A 22,994-nucleotide genomic window follows, 5' to 3' on the forward strand; every position below is an offset into this window, starting at 1 on the left:
AGTAGAGTTCACAGTTTTTTGTAAATGGTTCAACATTCAACCTAAATTGTAACAAATTATAGGCAATGTGTTAGTATTTTAGAGAACTAAGTTTTTATGTTCACAGAAAGTAACTTTCACGGTGGTAAATTTCAGCTGATCATCACAAGTTTTAAATGCTCATTTTATACTCTTTGTCCAAGTCTACTCTAATAAGAAAGTTGTTGTTTTAATCAGCCTTAAAACTAGAACTTTAAACACTGAGTTCTATACCTATATTAGTTTTGAATCAAATTAACTCATTAGATCTGAAAATATATCGCATATAAGATTAATCTTCATTATCACTAAAAAATAATTAAATTTACGCAATCAGTAATTAAATCTAAATACTTTTTTACCAATCTTTTCTGGTCAAAAAGTTACCCTAATTATTAAAACTTCAGCCAAGTATAAAATTGTTTTTGTATAACTAACATCTTAATAAAACACTATTTTAAGTATATTTTAAAAAAATATAGAAGACTAATCTGTTTGACAGACATTTTGACAGATAATGTTGAAATGTTAATGAATGTTAGGAAAGTAAATAATGGTTGTGTTTATGAAACAGGAATATTCGTGTATGTTAGCTTTTTTGTTACCATATAAACTAATATATTCACTGGTGTTTGTGTGTAGGTTTTAAGATTCATTCAGTTGATTAAAATACTAATCATAAATGAAAAAAACAACAACAATAGATTCTTTTTCAAATCCATATAGATTAAACTGAACAGAATAAAATTAACATCCATATAGTCCACTTTATTTTTAAGTTTAGTGAAACTATTTCAATGGTAATTCTAAGCTTAAAGCGGATTATTTATTCTGTTTTACAGTAATATAAGAAAATAAAGCTTGGACGCATAGATGATGATGGATAGTTTAAAGTAATCAATAAAAGGTCACTTAACGTAAGTTTTTTGAAAGATGAGAATTATCAACAAAGTACAACAAATTAAGCCATAATTAGAATTAAAATCGAAGTTTCCCAGAACAAGTATAGTTCACATGTTCTGATGGTTGTATTAGGTATTGAGTAAAAATGGATCTACGGTGAAATTATTTGGAGTTCCAGACTTTATATCACTTGAACAATATAAAGTGACAGTCTAATACCCGTGAATATGACATTGATTCAGTTACCCTGAGATACCACGGTCATTAGGGGTATAAATAAGAATGTAGTATTTTGAACAACTCCATCTGTCCCAAGGACGGCTAAATGAGGAGAGTTGAGCATGGGGTCAGCATCCCAATCCCGTAGAAAACAACCTTGCTAAATAAAAACGCTAACCAGAATAAACAATTTAAACTGTACCCTGGGAGTTGAATGGTCTTGTCTCAGATGAATTATAACACCTCATGGTGATAGGCCAGATTCTTCTCAAGTCATGGGGATGATGCGCCTTCTAACAATCAGAGCAACAATTATTATAGGTACATGGAATGTTCGGACAATGTGGGAGAACTGGAGGACCAACCAAATAGCTACAAAAATGAGGAGACCCAATTTGGTGGTGCTCGGAATCAGTGAAGCTCATTGGACCCAAGATGGACAGAAAAGGATAGATTCCGGAGAGATACTGCTGTACTCTGGTCACGAGGAAGAAAATGCTCCACACACTCAGGGAGTTGCTTTGATGCTATATAAAGAAACATGTAAAGCACATGTAGGATGGGAATCTTATGGACCCATGATCACCAAAGCATCCCGCAAATAAAGAAGGAGGGAATCACAATGAATTTTATTCAATTTATACAACCACCAATGATAGCAACGATGACGATAAAGACCAGTTCTATGAGAGGCTGCAATCAATCATAGCGAAGTGCCCAAGAAAGGATCTCACCATTCTGATGGGAGAGATAAACGTCAAAGTTGGAATGAACAATATCGGATATGAAGATGTAATCGGACGACATGGAGTGACTGGGAGAAAGGAACGAGAATGGTGAGAGATTTGCAAATCTATGTGCATTCAACAAAATAGTAATAGGTTGCACGATATTCCTACACAAACACATACGCAAAGCTTCGTGTGTCTCACTGAACCATATCACACTACAGAGAATTAGATCGATCACATATGGACCAGTGAAAAATTCAGAAGGTCTATGGAAGACGTGAGAACCATGAGAAGAGCTGACGTAGCCTCAGATCACTACCGACTGGTGGTTGCCAAGATGAAACTGAAGCTAGGGAAGCACTGGATGACTGGAGAGACAGCATTTAAAAGATTTAATACAGCATTCTCTCGTGATGCTGACAAACTCAACGAATTCGAGAAAGCTCTAAACAACAACAGTTTCCAAGCCTTACAAGATCTACTCCAAGAAGATGAAACTACTATGGAGGGCAACTTGAGATGGATTAAAGCAACACTAACTCCAACGTGTTAGGAGGTGCTAGGCCACAAGAAGCATCATCATAAGAAATGGATCTCCATGGGAACCCTGGACAATATTGAAGAAAGGAAGAACACGAAGGCAGCAATTAACAACAGCCGAACAAGAACAGAGAAAGTCAAGGTACAAGCTGAATATACAGAAACAAACAAGCAAGCGATGAGGATCATTAGAGCTGACAAGTAGAAATACGTGGAAGACCTAGCATGAACAGTGGAAAAAGCTGAAAGCGAAGGAAATATCAGACCAATATATGACACAACGAAGAAACTGGTAAGGAAATACAGCAAACCAGATAGACCGGTCAATGACAAAGAATGAAAGCCAATCACTGAGGTTCAAGAATAGAGGAACGGATGAGTAGAACACTTTGAGGAACTCTTAAATAGGCTAGCGCCACTGAATTCACAAAACGTCAAAGCAACACACAGTCATTCCTATAGATCTCACTCCACCAACGATCGAAGAAATCAGGTTGACCATCAGACAAATCAAGAAAGGGAAAGCATCAGAACCGGGAAACATACCAGCTGAAGCAATGAAGTCGGACATAGAAGTAACTGCAAGTATGCTCCGCATTCTATTCAGGAAGATTTGGGAGGCGGAACAAGTATTAGTAGACTGGAAAGAAGGACATCTCATCAAGATACTAAAGAAAGGAGATGTGAACAAATATGAGGACTACGAAGGCATCACGCTACTGTCATTACAAGGAAAGGTTTTCAACAGATTCAACAGGTTCAGATCAACAGGCTGGTTTTCGTAAGGATCAGTCGTGCACAGACCAAATCGCGACAGTAAGGATCATCGTTGAGCAATCAGTTGAATGAAGCTCCCAACTACACATCAACTTCCTTGATTCTAAGAAGGGTCGCATTTCTACGGTTGAAGAACATATGGAATTCAAAACGACTGTCAACCAACATCAAAGTCAGAATTTCCATTACGAACGTCAAGACAGTTCTATTGGACGGAGCTGAAACTTGGAGAACTACCACAACCATCATCAAAAATGTACAAAGATTTATAAACAGATGTTCACGTAAGATACTGAATGTCCGTTGACCGAATACTATCAGCAACAGCGTACTATGGGAGGGGATAAACCATATTCTAGCTGAGGAGGAAATCAGGAAAAGACGTTGGAAGTGGATAGGACATATATTATGGAAAATACTGAAGGAAGGTCTATTCTCCTTCACGTGGAGTTACAGGAGTAAGGAAGTAGTTTTGATTACTTTTATAAAGCTGTTGGTGTCTATTTATCTCATCAGAAGAAATAAATATAAGTAAGTCATTAATACGGTTAATTTAAAAATAAGTAATTATAGTTGGAGTTTCCCTGAAATATGACCAACAACTAGTTTCATTTATTGGCCAAAAGGAAATATATATATATATAGTATTTTGATGATTGATACAATCGATAGATATCAGTCTTATCCCTGTATCACAGTTAAAAGGCTCTATCAATAGGACTATCTTATTCCACTCATAGCATATTAAAAAGCCCCGACCAAATTACAAAAGTAATAACTGTTAGCAGAGAATATTCACAGGTGATTGCAGAAAGATGAAGATATATATAAAGTGTGGGGAATTTTTAAAGACTACTGTCGATAAAAAACCTCCATATCTGACGGTAATGCATTTGCATTACCTAGAGTAATAACATTTATATATTACAGTTCTGACTACTCAATCATTTGACTGTAATAAATTCGTAACATTGCTAGTAGTTGAGCTTTGAGATCCTATGGTGAAAATCAACTCAGTAAGTCTATATTTGATCAAAATTGTTTACCAGAATCAAATATTACATTTGAGTGGTGGAAGTTTATCAAATACTGATTGTTTTGTACAGCTAGTAATCCAGGAACATTACATCGTAACTGCATTAGGTTGGTTTCAGAGTCTAATTTGATTTATTTATTTAAACTAGGGCTTGAAGTAAACTGTTCAAAAGAATGCTTTGTAAATATCACTGCAATATCTATACAAAAGGACAGTTACTCTATTTTTCCCTACTAAATCTTGGTTATCACTTTTATGTTTGTAATTTAAAGTTCTGTTATTTGAAGATCATATCTACAACACAACCGTATTATTCAGATGGGTAATAATAAAACATCGAAATATCATGAAACGAGATATTCATCAGTCCATTGATGCTTCTGTACGATTTGCTTTAGTTCCATCGGGACTACGAAATATATTTTTAGCTATGATGAGAGTGATAGGATATTTTAAAGTGCTAGACGGAGGTTTTACATCATTAGGTACTTTGGAGTAGTGACAGTAGTCATATTCATGTAAGACGAAATTGTGGGTCACCAGGTCACATTAAGGGCACTTTGTTATTCAGTGTGGTAGACAATTTAGTAATACCACCAAAAAGCTGACTATTGTTCTTCGAACTTAAATATTTCTCCTGTTTACATAAATATGTGGGGAAAACTATACCAGACACAATCGATTCTTGACAATTATCTTAAAAGAACAAGCAAAACACAATTATGACAATGCCGTCCGTTCTGAAACAGACATATCTGATCAACATGATATGGGTGTAGTATCGTGGTTATGTTTTTGAATAGACTGTATAAGAGCTAATCATTACCCAGCATTTTGAATCTTGATCAGTTCTGATTTCTGTGAGACTAAATTTCTTCCGAATACCAGAGGCGCTATGCAGAAATGACAGTATATTTGAGCAAAGTACTTCACTGTACTTCATATTGCAAAGTAAGCAATATTACCACCATTTTTCAATCTACTAATAGACATAAAGCAATTTTACACGGACTAATGACAACGCGAAGCTGTCAAATGGTGAATGACGTGAGCGTCTATTTCCCAGACAGAATGAAAGTTCTCATGTTTTTTGGTCGTAGTTCTAGTAGTTTTACAAAAACCTAATAACGATCTATCACTTTTCCGTAAACCATCTTAACATTGAATTTTTTTACGCGAAATTTCGTATTCTACTTCAAACAAGGTAAGTTAGTTAACTGGAGATTCCTCACCTGATAACAAATTTGAAATTTTTCCAGTTCTGATTGGTTTTCAATTGATACTTTCGACTGGGTTCGATATGTAGTTGCAAATGTTTCAAAGACTAGACGTATGGATTGTTCTACAGCAAATTCATTTTGTGGTGTAATTATATACAAACAATCTGAATTAGGTGGGTAATTATTTGGGTAGAGAGGTGAGTTGGTCCATCCTTTGAAATTTACTGTATTTGTTTTTGAGGTAGATGAGGATGACGGTTCGGAAGAAGATGATGACAATGAAAAAACAGAGGTTGTCGACTGCGATGGATTTACATACATAAACTGACAACTTTCAGGATTAATCATTATACCGGGAATACCAAAGTCTACAAATCAATAAGAACAGTTGATAAACCGTTTTATAGCCATAGGAGGAAAAAACCAAGTGTGTTTCACACAGAAAATGTTCAACTAGTCGAGTCCTCTAGCTGAAGATTTTAAACTATTTACTCATTGTTACAAAATCAGTTAGCGTCAACACTTCAAAATTATATAATTGATATCTAATCTTAGCTGCATAGTTTTATGACCTATTTAGTATATAACCAGTTAAATGTAAAGACGTCCTCTGACTTTTGATTCATATTATGTTTTATATTAAAGCAATTATCGTTTTCAGTCTTAGTGACTAAAATGTCTATTGTCATTAGAACTTCAGTGACCTAAGCTACAAATATTTACAGTCATATAAATGAAATCCTCCTCATATCTCCACAAGTTAAAAATTTTTAATGATAACGAGCTAAGTAGACTCGGTCGCATTAGATAACAGTTGGTAGTATGATAAGTTCATTTGAGAAAATCGTCAGTAAAATGTCTTAACATTTCATCAAATATAGTGTCATCACTATGACCTGAGTTATGTATGACTCCAGTCGTCCCAGTGTATAATATCATAGTGAAATCAATCACAAGGCACATTTGCATAGTGTTTCTCAAACTTTTCTCTCTACTCAAGTTATAGATAAGTTTCCACTACTATACTCAAATTTGATCAAATCAATCTAATCAAATTCTTTCTTATTAGAGGTCTTTCCATAATTTGTTTTCTCACAACTGAGGCTTTTCGCTACCTCTCATAGAGTGTACGGAGTTACCAAAAAGCATCACTAAGTCTAGCATTTCTGTTAGTCTATGTCAGATGCAACATTTTTTCTCGGTACTTATGGACATAATTATTGGATTTCATGAAAAGGTTATACCAAACCAGTAGCGTGTAGTAATCATAATAATCCAAATCAAATCCTGTTTACAAGCAAATCACACCCCTACCATAGTCTTATCTATAATCTTATTGATAATTTCCAGAAACTACCGTTTTAAAGAAACCAAATGTTCAAAAATGTGATGAAATTGAACTTTCGTTTGTCAATGTTTTCAAAGTACTACCAGTTTCCATTCTATCTGCCTATCAACAGTTGTGTTAACGTGAGGCACGCAACTGTATGTGCTTCATCTGACCAAATTCTCACTAAAATAGATTCAGTAAGATTGAAATCTAAATAAATTAAGGTGGATGAACTCAAGGTTAAATTCATAGTCAAATCTCACATCTTAGCACTAGAGTGCTATTACGGAAAAACCTCGGATATATTCTGAGTCCATGGGAGATTTTCCTTTACCTCTAAATATGAATTTCTGGATACCTAGTCTCAGTTAAAATATGTATGGTCAAGAAATATTCTATCACTCAGACAAATTGAGTAGGTTATTTATAAACTAGTTCATTTTCTAATTCCCATAGCATCTACATTAGTTGACAACGGAATAGAAGTCAAACAATAACACCCATTCTGTGTAGTCATTACTACTAAATAAATGCATCGACACGATAACTCGATTTGTCTCATTCATTCTATATATTCTGTAGGCCATAGTAACAAACGTTTGTTTCATGGTGGAATTTAATCGTATCGTGATCATTAACGGAGAAAATAAGTTAAATCAGTCAAATATTCCGATTAGCGTGGGAAGTAGAAAACTACGTTCATTGGTAGCAAAGCACATAATTGAAACGGGGTATAGAATTGACACCAATACAACTTTTAAAACCTTGCATGGGAATTGCCAAGGACGAATTCTTAGGTTTAGAGAAGCTTTGACTATTCTCAAATTCACAGATCACTTGTGTGTACAGAAACAATTTCTCATAACCTTGAATTTACCCTGGTAATCCTAAGGTAATTTTATGATCTAAGGTAGTGCGACAATTTTCTATTGTTTCCATACAATATTGATTTTCTTTCTCAACCATTTACAAGTATTAATTCTTCAAAAGTAATTATCTAAATTTACGGTTACTTTATTCCAAGAAAAAGTATTTTGTTACAGTTTGTAGTAACAAGAGTGGGTTTGGAAAACTATTAGTAAGTCTAAAACCAGAAAATCATTTCATAAAGCAATAAAAATAAAGGAATGTACATTGAATAAAACTAAACGTGAATGTTAGAGACATTGGATCCTCATTTATATTCTTATATTAAATTAACTTGTATAGAACTATTGTATTCCTTGATTATAAAAATTAAGAATTCACGAAAGAGTTAACAAAAATGATTCAAGCATTTTAATTTGAGTTACAGTTATTATTGGTAATTTCAAAATATTGACGGTCGACTTGATGAGTTGATCTAAAATAGAACACCATTGAAAACCTGGAAGCAGTGAACGGCCATTTCGTTCTAGTATGGAACTTCTCAGTAGTGCGTGTTCATGATCCCGTACACCAGATTCGGACCCAAAACCTTCGGTTCGCACGCGAACGTTTAACTTCTAGACCACTGAGCCGGCATCCAACAGTGTTAATGTCTAACTTCAACTAATCTATGAATGACTAAGCAACCATTCTTCCATTGTCTGAGGTAGATACCTGTCTCCACTCGACACAGACTGAACTCCACTGGTCATGGTTTCTCACTAGAACTCCGAGAATTCCCTTCACGAAGCTAGTAATTAGTGAGCACATGGTAATTATCAGTATGGGGTTGTGGAGATTGTTAAGTTTTTGACTGAGATCCCGCGTGCGGGACCGTGGATGAACACTGCCGAGGAGTCCAATACTAGGACGAAATGACCACCCAGTGTTCCCACATTTTCAATGGTGGTCTACTTTACATCGATTCATCAATTCAACTATTAAAATTACTACAGTCTCCACAAACCCCATTCTGATCATAATTATTACTTTGTTTGGTTGAACATTCATTTATTGACCTTTATTAATTTTCAGATAAAATGCCTTGACAAGTGTTTGTGTTTAGATTGTTCTAAATGTCTAGCGTAAATACATCACATCTTTTAGATCAACTCCGTCTTCTTGTTGATCTATAAAAATTTAGGAAAGGGATTGATTACTTTGACATAAGAATCCTGAAAGATATAGATATCCGATTGGTTTATTTCTTTATTTTGCATATTATGATGTTAAGGTTTTTTATTAGTTTATCAAGCCACCAACTTTATTTGTATTCGTCTGTATGGATTGGTGAAAAGCAACCGAACCTTAATGATTCGTGCACATAAAGATAAATTTCATTTATTTTTTGTCAGCATAAGTAAACTAAATCGTCAGGCTATATGAACTTAAAGTAGAGATAATCATAGTCATAAACTACAGATTCAGCATAGTCTATTTTTAAAATATTTATTATTATTAATAAATAACTTTATTTTCAGATTTTGTAATTAACGGAATCTTTCCATTTCCATTCTCTTTCGATGAAATAGATTGGGGTTAGCTAGAAGTTGACAATGTCCTTGTATAACTTTCCCACATAGAATATAGTCTTGAATAGAAGTTATGGGTGATTAAGTGATGAATCTGTGAGGAGAAATGTTAAAGCTTTAAGGTACATAAACAGTAACCTGATTTTACACAGTGTAAAACAAGATATCAGTATTTCACGGATAAAACAATCTCTGTTAAGACGAAGCATCAAAATATATTCCAGCTTTGACATTACAGTGTTCATAATCAAGGTACTCCTTGAAACGTCTTAGATTCCTTTGTCGAAACGAGTTACGTATGAACAGTGGACTGTTATGTATAACTTACTGTTCATCTATATGTGATTTTTTGATACTTTGTTCAAACTGCAGGCATCAAAAGTCTTAGACTGGTTCTAAATTCAAATGGATATTCTGATTTTTGATTCTAAGTAAATTGGTGGTGTATTCAGAGGAATTCCGTCAGATTTTTAATAGCTCTAAACCGAATAAAGAGGCTACAAAGTTCTTTGAAGTTTAGATGTCAACACTTTTATTCACTTATATCTATGTCTAGCCTACGAATAAATTTTAATCTAAAAGGTGCGTGGGAATTATCGTAATGACAAAACTTTGATGACAACACTTACAGGTTATGTATGCATTGCTCCCTCATACTTTTTTATTGTACCAATATACAACAAAGAAGTTATTTGTCCACTAGATGGCTTATTCTTTGCAACACGCACAAGGGTTCGACTCAGTCTGTTTTAAAAACCAGATAGGGATGTATTTTCTAAAGTATTTTGTAATATATGAATCGACTTCAATACACTTTTCATACTCAGATTAGATGGACTAAAAGACCTTGAACAACTCTTAAGTAACTCTAATCATACATCCAATTATATTATTATAGATTATTTGTCGAATGAAGGTTTATTTACTCTTCTTTGCATCAAACTTTATATAAAGGTTTAGATTATTACCTGAATACTTAAACAGAAGTGGAGTGGGATCTGAAAATGTAGCCTGATAATTGTGAGTAATGTGGTGTAAGCTCAAACACATTTCTTATCACGAAAGAACATTAGCTTGAAAACTATCGAAAACCGTATAGCACTGTACTTTGTTCTATTTTTGTTTAGGACTGTTTTGTCCAAGATTCCTACTAATCATTGCACAGTTATTGCATCTGTCGAGTCCTTTTCTTGTCTAAAAATCTTAAGGTAGTTTGATATACAACAATCATTAGAGGAATATATGAGTTATGAAGATTTATCAACGGCTTCATATTCATACTTCTTCAAGCTTGGCACACATTGACAAGATTTTTATTTTTATGATCTAAGAAACTAAGGCCCTGTCTAAAGCTAACTCCTCTTAGCTTTGATAGGTAACGGAATTTAAACAACAACGACCAACAAATGAATTTGATGATATTCAAAATGTTTATTGTGAATAAAAATATTAAAAAACTCTACTCAATACCATGTATTTATCTAGAAAATAAAGAGTAGATCATACTGGGTTGACTTAATCCGCTATTCAATGAAATGGTTAGTATTTTGTAGTTATAGTCGTCAACGACTTGAAGATTACCATTCAACTTATTCAGCTGGTTATTAGAAGACAAGTCGTGACTAACTTGAAACTAACTGATTTGAAATAGTCTGTTTAAACATTTGGCAATTGAAATAGAAGTCATAACAACCGTTCAAATATTGCTTACCATTCACTTAATAGTCAACTCCATAGCTAGTTACATATTACTAACACGCAGGAATAAGAACCTGTGCAGATTTCTTTTTCAACGAAATAAAGAAAATACTTTATTATTCATTTGATAACCAGCCTAATGACTAGTGGATAATGCACAAAGATCTGACTACTAGTTAAGTCTCGTGCTTCAAGTTTATATTACATCAGACAAGCAACTACTAGGCCTCTAGTTGAAATACGGTGGCGATATAGTTCAGTTTGTTACACTCATAAAAATATATTTATTTGAAATTACTTCTATATATAGGTATTAGTATTTTTAAAAATTGTGTTCTATAAAAGAGGATTTTACAAGCTCTTGTCTACTGGTTGCTTCAGCTCAGGTCTTACCTGTGTAAACGTAACAATTAAGTGGTTTCACTACTCAGTAACTTTTTTTTTATAGAATAATACGACTGTAATGAAAGTTAACATCTACAATAGTACTTTCCACACAAAAATTGCTCATGGGAGTATTTAATTTGAATATCACATAACTTCAACCACTCGTGAATGATTAATGATTATTCACTGAATCTCATCTATAATTCACTTTATGATCTTACGCAATATTAATGGGGAGTAAAGTTTTCTACTAGTGGATCATTTATATTTTCAATGAACTGTATCGCCAGACCGATCGTGTTGAATAGTCTGTTTGGTAGTACTTAGGGTAGTGTATGATCCATTAGTTTCCCGGATGCGTTTTAAGTGAAATGTAAAACGGTACGAATTTGTGCCACTTGCTTCGCCATATGATGATTTTATGTTTTTCATACTAGAAAAATTAATCAACACCAACACATTTAGAGTGTAAGTAATAGCTTTAATTTGTAACCAGTCAACATATGAATCAAACACTGTTTTACCTAGCATCATAGTCCGTCAAATAAGTTAGGTCAACAGTAAGGACATGACTACAGTATAAATGGTTTTTCTTCCCTCAATAACCCTACAAATTATACAGAAAAATAACTGGGATGTGGTGTCATATTTCGAACTTTTAATTTATATGAAATCTAATTTAATCGCTCAAGAATAAAAATAAAAAAATTAACATACCCTTTTTAAACCTATAACTTAGAATAAACTTCATATTTAAACCGGGTAAGTCGGCTCCCGTTGAATTAAATCTCACCAGTAAGACATTGTGTCGTCCAACTATTGGATAATCATGATGTTGAAAACCTGATCCGATTTTGAGCGATTCTAGTTCATTTGATCGATCACAAAACACATGATCGGGTTCTTTATTAGTTTGAAGTATTTCATGAGAATATTCATAGGTTGGTTTGTTAATTTGTTCACCAGGTAATGATCTACTACCATAAATTGCCATGTGTCCACGATCACATCTGTAAACGTAATCACGAAAATAAAGTTGTATATACCATTATGAAGTTATACTATGTGGAATTCAGAGTGTTAATCCTATACGGTAATAATGTTAAATCAAAATTTTGAAGTAGCAATATTTTGTTTCATGGTGATATATAATCTAGAAATGTAAGGCTAGAGATTTTCGTACACTTTGAAAAATGTCTTCACAAATAGCTAAGTTCATTAGAATTTAAAAATATCATTTAGATAAAATATTGTACTTCGACTTACTCTTCAAACAAACCCCTAATAATCTAAGTAGTGGAGTTTTAGACCACTCTAATACGAGTCATTAATGAAATAAATTTCCCACTTATTTCTGATAGACACTAATATGTGTTAAATATACTTGAGGTATTATTTTCTACTGATTGTCCACAAACGTCCAACATAAATAATGGTTATTTTTAGTTTAATTTCGCTTCGAAGCATAAATTAAATTCATTTTAGGGAGGGAGATTCAATTTCAAATTGCATAAATTAATGTTCAGTAATATCAAATATCTATTTTTTTAAAGTGAACATCATGGCACTGTAAAACCTAACTAGAAATTCAATATATATCTTATTTTCCAGATAAATTTCTAAAGCATAGAAAAACAAAACTCTGCAAACTGCGGCAAGCATAATGAAAATCTTTGTTGTTGTTTTTCACCACAGCAATAATTTTTAAATTTAATTAGCTTCTTATTCATCATTCTTACTTGCTTCTATCAACCTGATGAAGGAAAAACATCTGTAGTTTCCACCCATAGTGTTGCACTATATAGTGGTACAAACTTCTCATCATTGAAGTTATTCAGGATATCATACTTATTTATTACCAGTAGATAATAGCTATGGTAGCTAAATCTTTAGACCATTACCTTGGTAGGGCATTTTGCAGTAAAGCCTAATATTTTATCCAACACTTTCCACTGTTTACTCCAGGACTTTCAAAACTTCAAAACATACAAAAAACTTACAAATGAAACAACATATACCACAGAAGCCGAACTGATAGCCAGGATTCTTCTTACGATAAATAAAAAAAACTGTCTCTATTTGTTCATTATCTGATGGAGTTCTATTTCAAAAGCTGGATGTTATCGAAATAGGATATTTGTATTCCTGAAATTTTCATGTCATTTGAATCATGTGAATGCATGAATATGATTTTTAACTTTATTACTTGTCTTTAGAGGATCCGATTTCTGCAGTTTTCATATTCCAATACAATAACCATTACGGCCGATATTTCATTATTCTTATAGCTATTACTTAAAACCAACATTTTAGTCACCTAAATCATGTAAGTGATTATTATTTCGATTAAAAGTCAATATGAACGTATTAACCATGGGCTGCTGTAGTGCTTTTACTAGTTTCTGTGACATATAATCAATAGCAACACCGAACTAGGATCTACAACCCTTTTAATTAGCTGAAAATCATATCATATAAGTTCTCGTGGTATTTCATAAATTAATTTATTTAGAACTGAGCTCACTGTTTGAAGTATTAGTGACAAGTAACGACAATTAGTAAGCGTCTTATTTCTTCCCGAACGTTTCAGTAAATTAAATTCCTCCATAACCTACATCAATCTGTCAATGAGCTCAAACTTACGGACAATATTGACAATGTAAACGAATGAGTCATTCTAAACAAGCTTAAGAGACTGTCTGCTTGCTGATTTTCATTCAAAAATAAATTTTACACAAAATTATAAAAAGACTAGCACAAAATTCTGATTTTCAGTACAAAAACATAATTCAGAAATAAACATTGGACATGTAATCAGCCAGAAGAAAACATAGAATTCGAGACCTGTCCTTGTTATATTTCGTTTAAGTTTCAAGTATTGTAACTAAATTAAGTTATGAAAGTTTAGAGGCATTTAAAAGAAACCAGATGTATTTTTGCTTTATACTAGTGGGGAGATAACTAGTAATATGAATCGAAATATTCTTAAGTCAAATAATGTTTTAGATAATTACGTATAATCAAAATATTAGGAAAATCGATTAAAAATAACCTAACTGCTGATTAAGTAGGAAACATTTATATAAGAGAATTGGTCCCAACAGTGAAAACAAAGGAAGCTAGGAAGTAACGATATTAGTGCCAACTCTTATGCCTAAGTCATAACAAGCTGTCGAAAATATCAAGTTACATTATGAAGATTGACTAGTGAAGATGAATAATGATCTCAAAATCCATATATCAATTCCGGGCTAGGGTGAAAAAGACTGGGTATTTTTTAATTTTGGTTGATTGACGGTTAGTCAATGAATGTACAGAGTTTCTGAACTCAGACTAAAAGTTGTAAATGCATAGTTCCCATTATTTATTGCAGTCGATACTTGATACTACAAAAATAATATTGATAAAGTATATCCGACTTCATTGTCCAGTAAAACGTTTGTTGCGAAAAAATTAAATGAATATAAAAATTAGCAATCAGTAAGGTGACGGGTTTGGAAAACACACCCAGTGATTTGGGTAACTGTGATTGTCTGAAAATCTATACTGTAACACGATTCAAATGTTTTCTGGATAATTGTCCCATTCTCTACGGGTTGTGCAATGACAGCTAACTGTTCACCAGATTTTAATATTTTTTTTATAATGCAGAATTTTACAGGCTGTTGCTAGTTCAAAATGTTGACTGAGTAACGTTAGTTAGATGGAATCTTCAAAATAAATACAATAATCAACAACATTGAACCCTTTAGTATTAATGTGTCTGAAAACGTACTAAAGTTTCTATATATTATAAGTTGCAGTTTCATGGTTTATTTAATCTAGAAAAGTTTTCCCTATTTAGTTTAAATTGGTAGGATATATATATGTAATTTAGTTTAATTAAAGTCGATAAGTATAATGCTCTTACAGATATTACTTAGGTTTACTTCACTCGTACAAAAATATCTAATCAAAATAGTATTTATTTATAGTAAGTTTGTTCAAACTTATTATTACCGATAGTAACATCAGAACAAATCTAATGATGGATGGACAATAATTAAAAAGCCGCTGAAAACCGGATTATTAAATAGTAATTTAATCCAAATTACAACATCAACAAACTAATAACCCTGTCTAAAAGCTTGTCATTTAGTTCGTGAGTTTAAATTCACACTTTCAACTTGAGCTGATTTGTAATTTATCAAGACCACTACACAATAATATCCCTAAAATGATGGCATTTAGAAAATCTGTCCTTTAAATGGATTTCGCCGAAAGGTGGTATACAAATAATATAATGGTGATAGGTTTTGGACTGGCAGTTTCGAGTTAACAGACTGATTAGTATATTCCGTCATCATAAAATAAGTGCAGTTCAAAGCCAGAACATTACACAAGCCTGTATTCGGTTATCAAATTATTTTATTGTGTTAGATGAGTGAAGAAAAAACAAGTCAGCACTTATGGTTCTAGATTTTGCATTTATTAGCAATTGTCGGTAGTATGGATCATTAAAAAGCGAATTTCCAATGCAATCTCACAACACAACCGCTGAAATATCTACGCTATAATTTTTTAACTAGAAAATTTATGTTATGGAATCAATCAGCCAAGCTAATGGGACTGGTTTATTGTGTTTCATTCACCAACAAAACTAAACTATTTTAATCGGCTGCAAATTTATATGGGTTATGTGTTTTAGATTAAGATCGTGAATCGATCGATGTTAGACTACCATTGAAAATCTGGAAACATTTACTTTGATCTAATTCACAAATGATTAAATTGATGTTAGATAGTTAGAAGTGATCTTCAAACCTAGATTTTATACAAGATTGCAATGTGAATTATCTTGAGGCTTCTGATTCTATTTTTGGGAGTGAAACTTGTATAATTCAGTGCTACTGTAAATTGCTCAAGCTAAGACTAGCCTTCTGTAAAAGTGAGAATTTTTCATTAAGCAGTCTCGAAGTTGTGACTAACTTAGTGTTATCTAGTTCGTATTGTGTATTATGTAATACTGATCAGGTTTACGATTTGTTCTGGAAAATTAGGCTATTTGGGCTATTAAAAATATAATAGTTAGAAGAGACAAGTCGCACCATATAAGGCGAAACTGAAAAGCATATTCTGTGATGTTTCGATGATGTGACAGGAGTAAAGATTAGGCTAGCAAATTTAGTCGGTTTATTGATCAATGGTAATATTCGATGTAGAAATGGTGCTTTGGATTTCTGAATTATAGCTGTAAGTAATAAATTATCCAATCAGCCAGGATCCAGTAAATACTGACCAAAATATTAATAAATGCTCCCTAAGTTAATTTGAAACATAGAAACACCGTAACAATTAGATTTATTATTAACAGGTCACTTCATTTATTACTTAGTCTTTCATTCTTAGTTTAGTCAAGTAAAGATAGACTGAGACTTTACCACTGTATCAAACATGAGTGAATTCGGTTTCCTAGTGTAAAATGTCTTTAAGAAATTTGCGTTAACTTTTAGTTATTCATCTTTTTATCCCATTTTCTATCTAAAAATAGTCACATCATCTATGATAAACTGTGCGGCTTCTGGATAGTTTTAGAAACAATTAAAGAAAGCAAAGCATCTTAAAGTAAAATATTTACAGATGAAGGGTAGACAAGGTGTAAGAAAGTGAACTTATTGAGTTCGTTCTACACTTTTACGATTTTTGGTACATTCGTTTTTGGTACGAGGATTTAAATTGAAGGCCTGCAATACAAATTGACTCAATTATTGGTAGAGTTGTTTTATATTTTCTAGCAATACACATTAAGTGTCAAATGTCCTCACTGTAAACATTATTCTGGCCTCTTTAAGCGTCATTGTCTAACGTCACAAAAAAAGACCCAATTTAACAACCTATACCTCTGAACTGATCATAATCTGTGAAGTTTTTAAATTACATGGTAGACTTTTCTATAATTAGTGTGAGGTATAAATTATGAATAAAATAATCACTTTCGTAAAGTTTACAGATTACCATGCAACTTAAAAGTGAGTTCAAATCGTTGCATCAAAATCAGTATGATAGTGGCATATTTATATGCGCAAAGTATAGAGATTAAGGACCATAGCCGGTAGTTTTTACGATGGAAATTCATCAGCATTTTATACAATCATACAGATTGAACTTCCAATGGTCGAAACATGATAGCTACTTGTGTATTCGCATTATTGTAATTTTAGTCTTACAGAATTATATTTTTATTTATAAAAGAAAGGTGAATATCAACAGTTTCACATTGTAATAAAAAAATCTATGGCGAGACTATAATTTATGGACGAACCGATGAGATTTGGGATTACAGGTCTTAGATTTTGGCGCGAAATCTATTCATCCACTTAGCTAAATAGAATTTTGGCTTTATAAGTGATGTCAGTTCGTGATGAAACTCCTAAATATAATTCCTAACCCTAACCATCAACGGTAAATCATAATTCTAATTCCTCAAACAGGTTTATAACCTTTATTTAGTTCCAGTTATTAGGTGGACACTCTCAAGGTCAGTCTAGCGTCGCTCAAAGGTCGTCCATAAATTATAGTCTCACCAAATCTATCATAATATCAATAAGAAGTAATTACAATTACCACATAAAAAAATATTGATCATACAAAAATATGAATACAATCGCCTACATTTGACTTCCTTCACTTGACTTAGGTAATTCGATTCGTTCAAATCCAATTGATACGCTTTCGATGTATTGTTCAAATCGTTCTCCGATAAATATGAAATTGCATACTCTATCTGGAGTTAATACGAAATTATTGCGCATTGTGGGTGATTCAAACTGTTTTTCAATGGAACCTTGACTTTTTATCACATAATCACATTCTGAAAAAATTATTTTTTAACATTAAAATGAAATTCGGTAAGGTGTCGAAATTGACATTTCGGAAAATTTAACATACACCTTTAAGTTAAACACCGAAAGCTTATTTGACAAAAAGCTTATACATGAGAAGTACGAACAAATTATGATGGATTAATATTTTATTTGATATGATAATCAAACTGTTGTTGGCTTGAATCTGAATAAGAATCGGCAACAATATTTATCAGTTCTAGTGACACATTTAACGGTAGAACTACCAGAAGCAGTTTCGACGTTATTACAAATTGATAGCGAGTAATCTAAACTGGACCATGAAACTGGTGAGGTACGCATATCTACGCTTTATCAAAACCAGCTCTAAATATTAATTATTTCAGTAGCCTAATTTTGTTTCAACTAACCTATCTTACCATATTATTGGCCTATTTACATTTTATTACTAACTGAAAATCTGGGTTTGTTCACTGATACAGTTTGACTAGGTTGGACGTGATACATTATATAGGGTGATTGAACTTACACATAAGAATTATTATCGTTTAGTAAATGAACTGTTATTCACAAGGTTTGATACTCAGTTTACCTGTTCCACGGACGTGCTCGCCTCCAGGTGCTTCACTGACAGGCAATAACCTTTTGGTAAATGTATAACGTAATCGAAAACCTCGACGTCTTGTACTCAATGCATTCATTATTACATTATCTCTTTTATTATTTACATAATTTAGCAACTGAATTTGACCAGTAACGAATAGTATCACTAAACTTGCTCCCGTAGATACGATATGAATATTATTCGAATTATCACATATTCTCTGACCGATAGAATTTCGACTTATACTGGTATTGTCTATTTGAAAACCATCATAGAATTGGATAAAATCTTTTGGACATCTGAAACACAAAATAACGAAATGATTGACACAATAAATAAACTAAAGATCATTAATATAAATAAGTTAAATCAGAGCTGTTAGAGAACCACTGAAATCTGAAAAATCAACTTTCACATTATATTCACGATCATTTGATAATAGTCTATTAGTCAGTTCGGTTAAAATAAGCAGGAGAAGCCTGTAAACCCCACGGGCAAAAAGAGCTTTTCCAAAGATTGCACGACAAGATTGCTGAAGAAACTAAAGCAAACGGACACGTTAGCGGTTTATTGTGTTGCAGGGACTTCTATTTGTGTAGTGCAGACGGCTATGTTAACAGTTTATACTTTCCAATCACATCTAGAAATCTTGTGACAACCGAGAAAACATCTAATGAAACAACCCTTTCTGTAGTCTTATAGGGGCCATTATAGATTTTTTAAGTATTTACCTATCATATAGTTGAAGAACATATGGAATTCAAAACAACTGTCAACCAACATCAAAGTCAGAATTTCCATTACGAACGTCAAGACAGTTCTATTGGACGGAGCTGAAACTTGGAGAACTACCACAACCATCATCAAAAATGTACAAAGATTTATAAACAGATGTTCACGTAAGATACTGAATGTCCGTTGACCGAATACTATCAGCAACAGCGTACTATGGGAGGGGATAAACCATATTCTAGCTGAGGAGGAAATCAGGAAAAGACGTTGGAAGTGGATAGGACATACATTATGGAAATCACCGAACTGCATCATGAGGCAAGCGCTAACTTGAAATCCTGAGGAGAAACGGAAACGAAGAAAGCCGAAGAACACACTGTGTCGGGAGTTGGAAGCAGACATGAAAGGGATGAATAGCGACTGGCAAGAAATGGAAAGGATTGCTCACGACAGAGCTGGATGGAGAATACTGGTGGACGGTCTATACTCTTTCGCGTTGGGTAACATGCATAAGTAGTTAAGTAAACAATCTATCTAACTTAGCGAGCAATAAAGGGTATACACCTAACAAACAGTATTTTGCCGTTCAGTAGAGATAAAATTTTGAAATAAAAAAGAATTTTAGAGTTAGAATAAAGAAGAAAGTCAAACTTTCTAAACCTTCTCTATTGGTTTAATCAATTTTTAAAATATTATTTGAGAAAAAGTTAAAACCAACAAAGCAAATTTCATTGACAGATAGTCAGCCATTATCTTGATCATGAAAAGAGAATAGCTTTACTCAAAAGACATTAAATAAAATATCACCAATGTTGAAAAGAGAGATAAGTGAGAAATTACCGGTTCCACAATTCAGATAGATAGCCTGTGTTCCAGTCTCAGTATATAGTCTTTTCTGATGTAAGTATTTTGAACAAGAAACTAAGGGTATTGGTGTCAAATATCCATGTAATCGTTACAGGAATTGTTGGCATAAGTCCAACCAGTGGCTCATCCATATACTACTTAAATGAATAGTAATACGGTGCTTACTTGTAACTCGCTAGAAAATACCTCTTCTGTAATTTGGGCAAGAAGTTGTGGTATGTTAACTAAGTCAGGAAGGAGACTGAATATTTGCAAGCAACATTGCGTTATGTTCACGCCATATCAAAAAAATAACTGAAAGAGGTTTTACGTATTCCACTGACTAGTATTGTGTCTTTCTAAGCGCGATTTCGCGAAGTATTCTTATTTCAACTAAATGTTATAAAATACTTGATTCGTAATAATTTAACTCTCACCCCAGGTTCAGTTTTACTCTATATGAGTTATGTATTTCACTTGCTGGACGTAACATGTTTGGCTACTTTCGTGTCCATCGATATTCAATATTTGTTGACTACAGAGAAGGCACTTTTGGACATATACGTTTATAATTACATCACTAAAATAATTAGTATACGGGAACTTTGCTTCCTTGTTTTCAGTTGCTGTCTAAATAAGATTAGTCCTTGATATGAACTAGCAAAATAACTGACTGTATGTTGGATAATATCAAGCTTGCAAAAACTGAGGTGTACAGGAAAGCAATTTGAATACTTGTTATCTTATGATTTGTTAGTCAGATAAGTAGATGGAACCCTTTGAGTTACTAGGAGTTTGGTGGAGTTCGTCATACTCTTATTAAAACACATAATGATTTTCATTCTTTTAATACTACTCAGGACTATAAAGCTTTTCAGTTCGATGAATATTTCAATTAAATTTTAAGTAATTTTCGAAATGGTACTGATTAGATCCTCAAAGAGAAAATCATGAAGTTGAGATACCATGATGAAACTCAAGCTGAGTTCAAAAGTGAAAGATTTAGTATAATAATTAATCTCTATGACCTGGCCAACACTACGATCCCAATACTACTTGAATTCTTTGAATTCACATGATTAGCTTGATAATGAAATATCAAATAGGTTTCTATTGATTCACTACGTTCACTGGAGTCCGATAAGCACTGAAGGTTAAGTAGAATGATATTCTTTTCTATACACAAAACGATTTTAAAATCTCTTCCCTCACATTACATAAGTGATCACTAGAAATAATGAAATAATAATGAATAAGTTGATAGGGATAAAATGACCGTAAATATTCTCTTGTTTACTGACAAGAAAATAATCTCATAAAAGCTACATATTACAGGCTTTACATTTATTTACCACTCAGCATCTAACGTCATAAACTGAATTATTATTGTTATCTAGAAGTTTTGTATGATGATGTATTGCACAATTGGATGAATATAGTGTTTTTAATCTATGTTGTAGCAGTGCTGCTATTTGTTTGCTCAAAATGATTTTCTATTATAGAAAAAAATGAATAAATTAAATTAACATTTAGGAAATCAAATCCACTGTTCTATTTTATTTCTAAATTACTCAAGTGGAAAACTGTTATCATTATGAATGTTGCTCCCACTATATGGATGTGTTTAACTCATGTGTCAATGAGACAGCAGAGGAAACAAGCAAAAGACTAAGGCATAGTTTATCAGTATTTTAAAGAAAAAAACCTCAGTAAATTAAGAATTTTATTCAATTTTAATACTGTTTTGATCATCAGGGTATATTAGTCCAAAAAAGACAGATGAATAGTTTTTTGGTTGCACTCTGAGAGATACTGTTAGTTACATTTCCCAGGACTGGTCAAACTGTCAATTCATGTCATGAATTGATTGATACAAACACTGTTAATAATTTAAATTATGTAAAATTATTTGAGTTGGGAGATGTTGCCAAAAAGAACTGATAATTTCGTGTTATTGAGGAGTGTCTGTCAAAATAGAAGAATTTTTACTAACCCTTAAAATCCAGTGATAAAAATCAAATGTCTCATCTACAACAATAACTAGATAATACAACATGAGGTAGTTCAAACATCTAATTTCTTGTACCTTAATTTAAAATGAATGCTGCATAAATTGGCTTGAATATGCAAATGTCTTTTCAAACAACACTGAACCTAATAAATGAATAAATTTGTAATGTGTAAACACCTTATTGGTGTTGTAAACAAGTGGAAGAAACGATCTGTCTGAAAAACAGATAGACCATGTTTTAATTCCGTGATCGTTTTTGTATAAGATAATGAAGAAATAGAAAACTAGGAAAAGAATTAGGCAACAAAATCAATTAATCAAATAATGTCACATTCAGATTGCTAGAGTTTTTATTATAATTTATATAAAATGTGACTTGCAGTTCAGAAAACTGATAGGCTTGAAATCGATTATGCATCTGTTCTATACAGTTCGTGAGTATTCAGATAAATAAGGACTTTAAAGCACCTGTTCTATCGTTTCTGATTAGTTTAGCAAACTATCACTTTTAACTCGTATCTATAGCTAATGATTAACTTATACATGTAAGCAATAGGGATTTTGACATGTATAAACAAAGATGCAGTACATTTAGGTACAATGTTAAAGCCTGCGGCTAAGCAAACAGTTAGTAATTTATTCAACCACATTAAAATATATTT

General features: G+C 32.7%; 1 protein-coding gene across 1 annotated transcript in view; it reads right to left on the reverse strand.

The window, feature by feature from the left end:
- MS3_00003259 (uncharacterized protein) overlaps positions 1–22,994 on the reverse strand; it is a 63,586-nt gene that overhangs the window by 9,863 nt on the left and 30,729 nt on the right. The window contains exons 5-8 of the mRNA XM_051211002.1: positions 18,732–19,042; positions 17,949–18,147; positions 12,015–12,307; positions 5,457–5,812 (exon numbers count right to left, since the gene is read on the reverse strand). Of these exons, the coding sequence (XP_051071031.1) occupies positions 5,457–5,812; positions 12,015–12,307; positions 17,949–18,147; positions 18,732–19,042 (1,159 nt within the window). The remainder of the gene's footprint in view (positions 1–5,456; positions 5,813–12,014; positions 12,308–17,948; positions 18,148–18,731; positions 19,043–22,994) is intronic.

This window comes from Schistosoma haematobium, chromosome ZW (assembly GCF_000699445.3).
Source record: "Schistosoma haematobium chromosome ZW, whole genome shotgun sequence".
In the NCBI taxonomy this organism is placed as follows: Eukaryota; Metazoa; Platyhelminthes; class Trematoda; order Strigeidida; family Schistosomatidae; genus Schistosoma; species Schistosoma haematobium.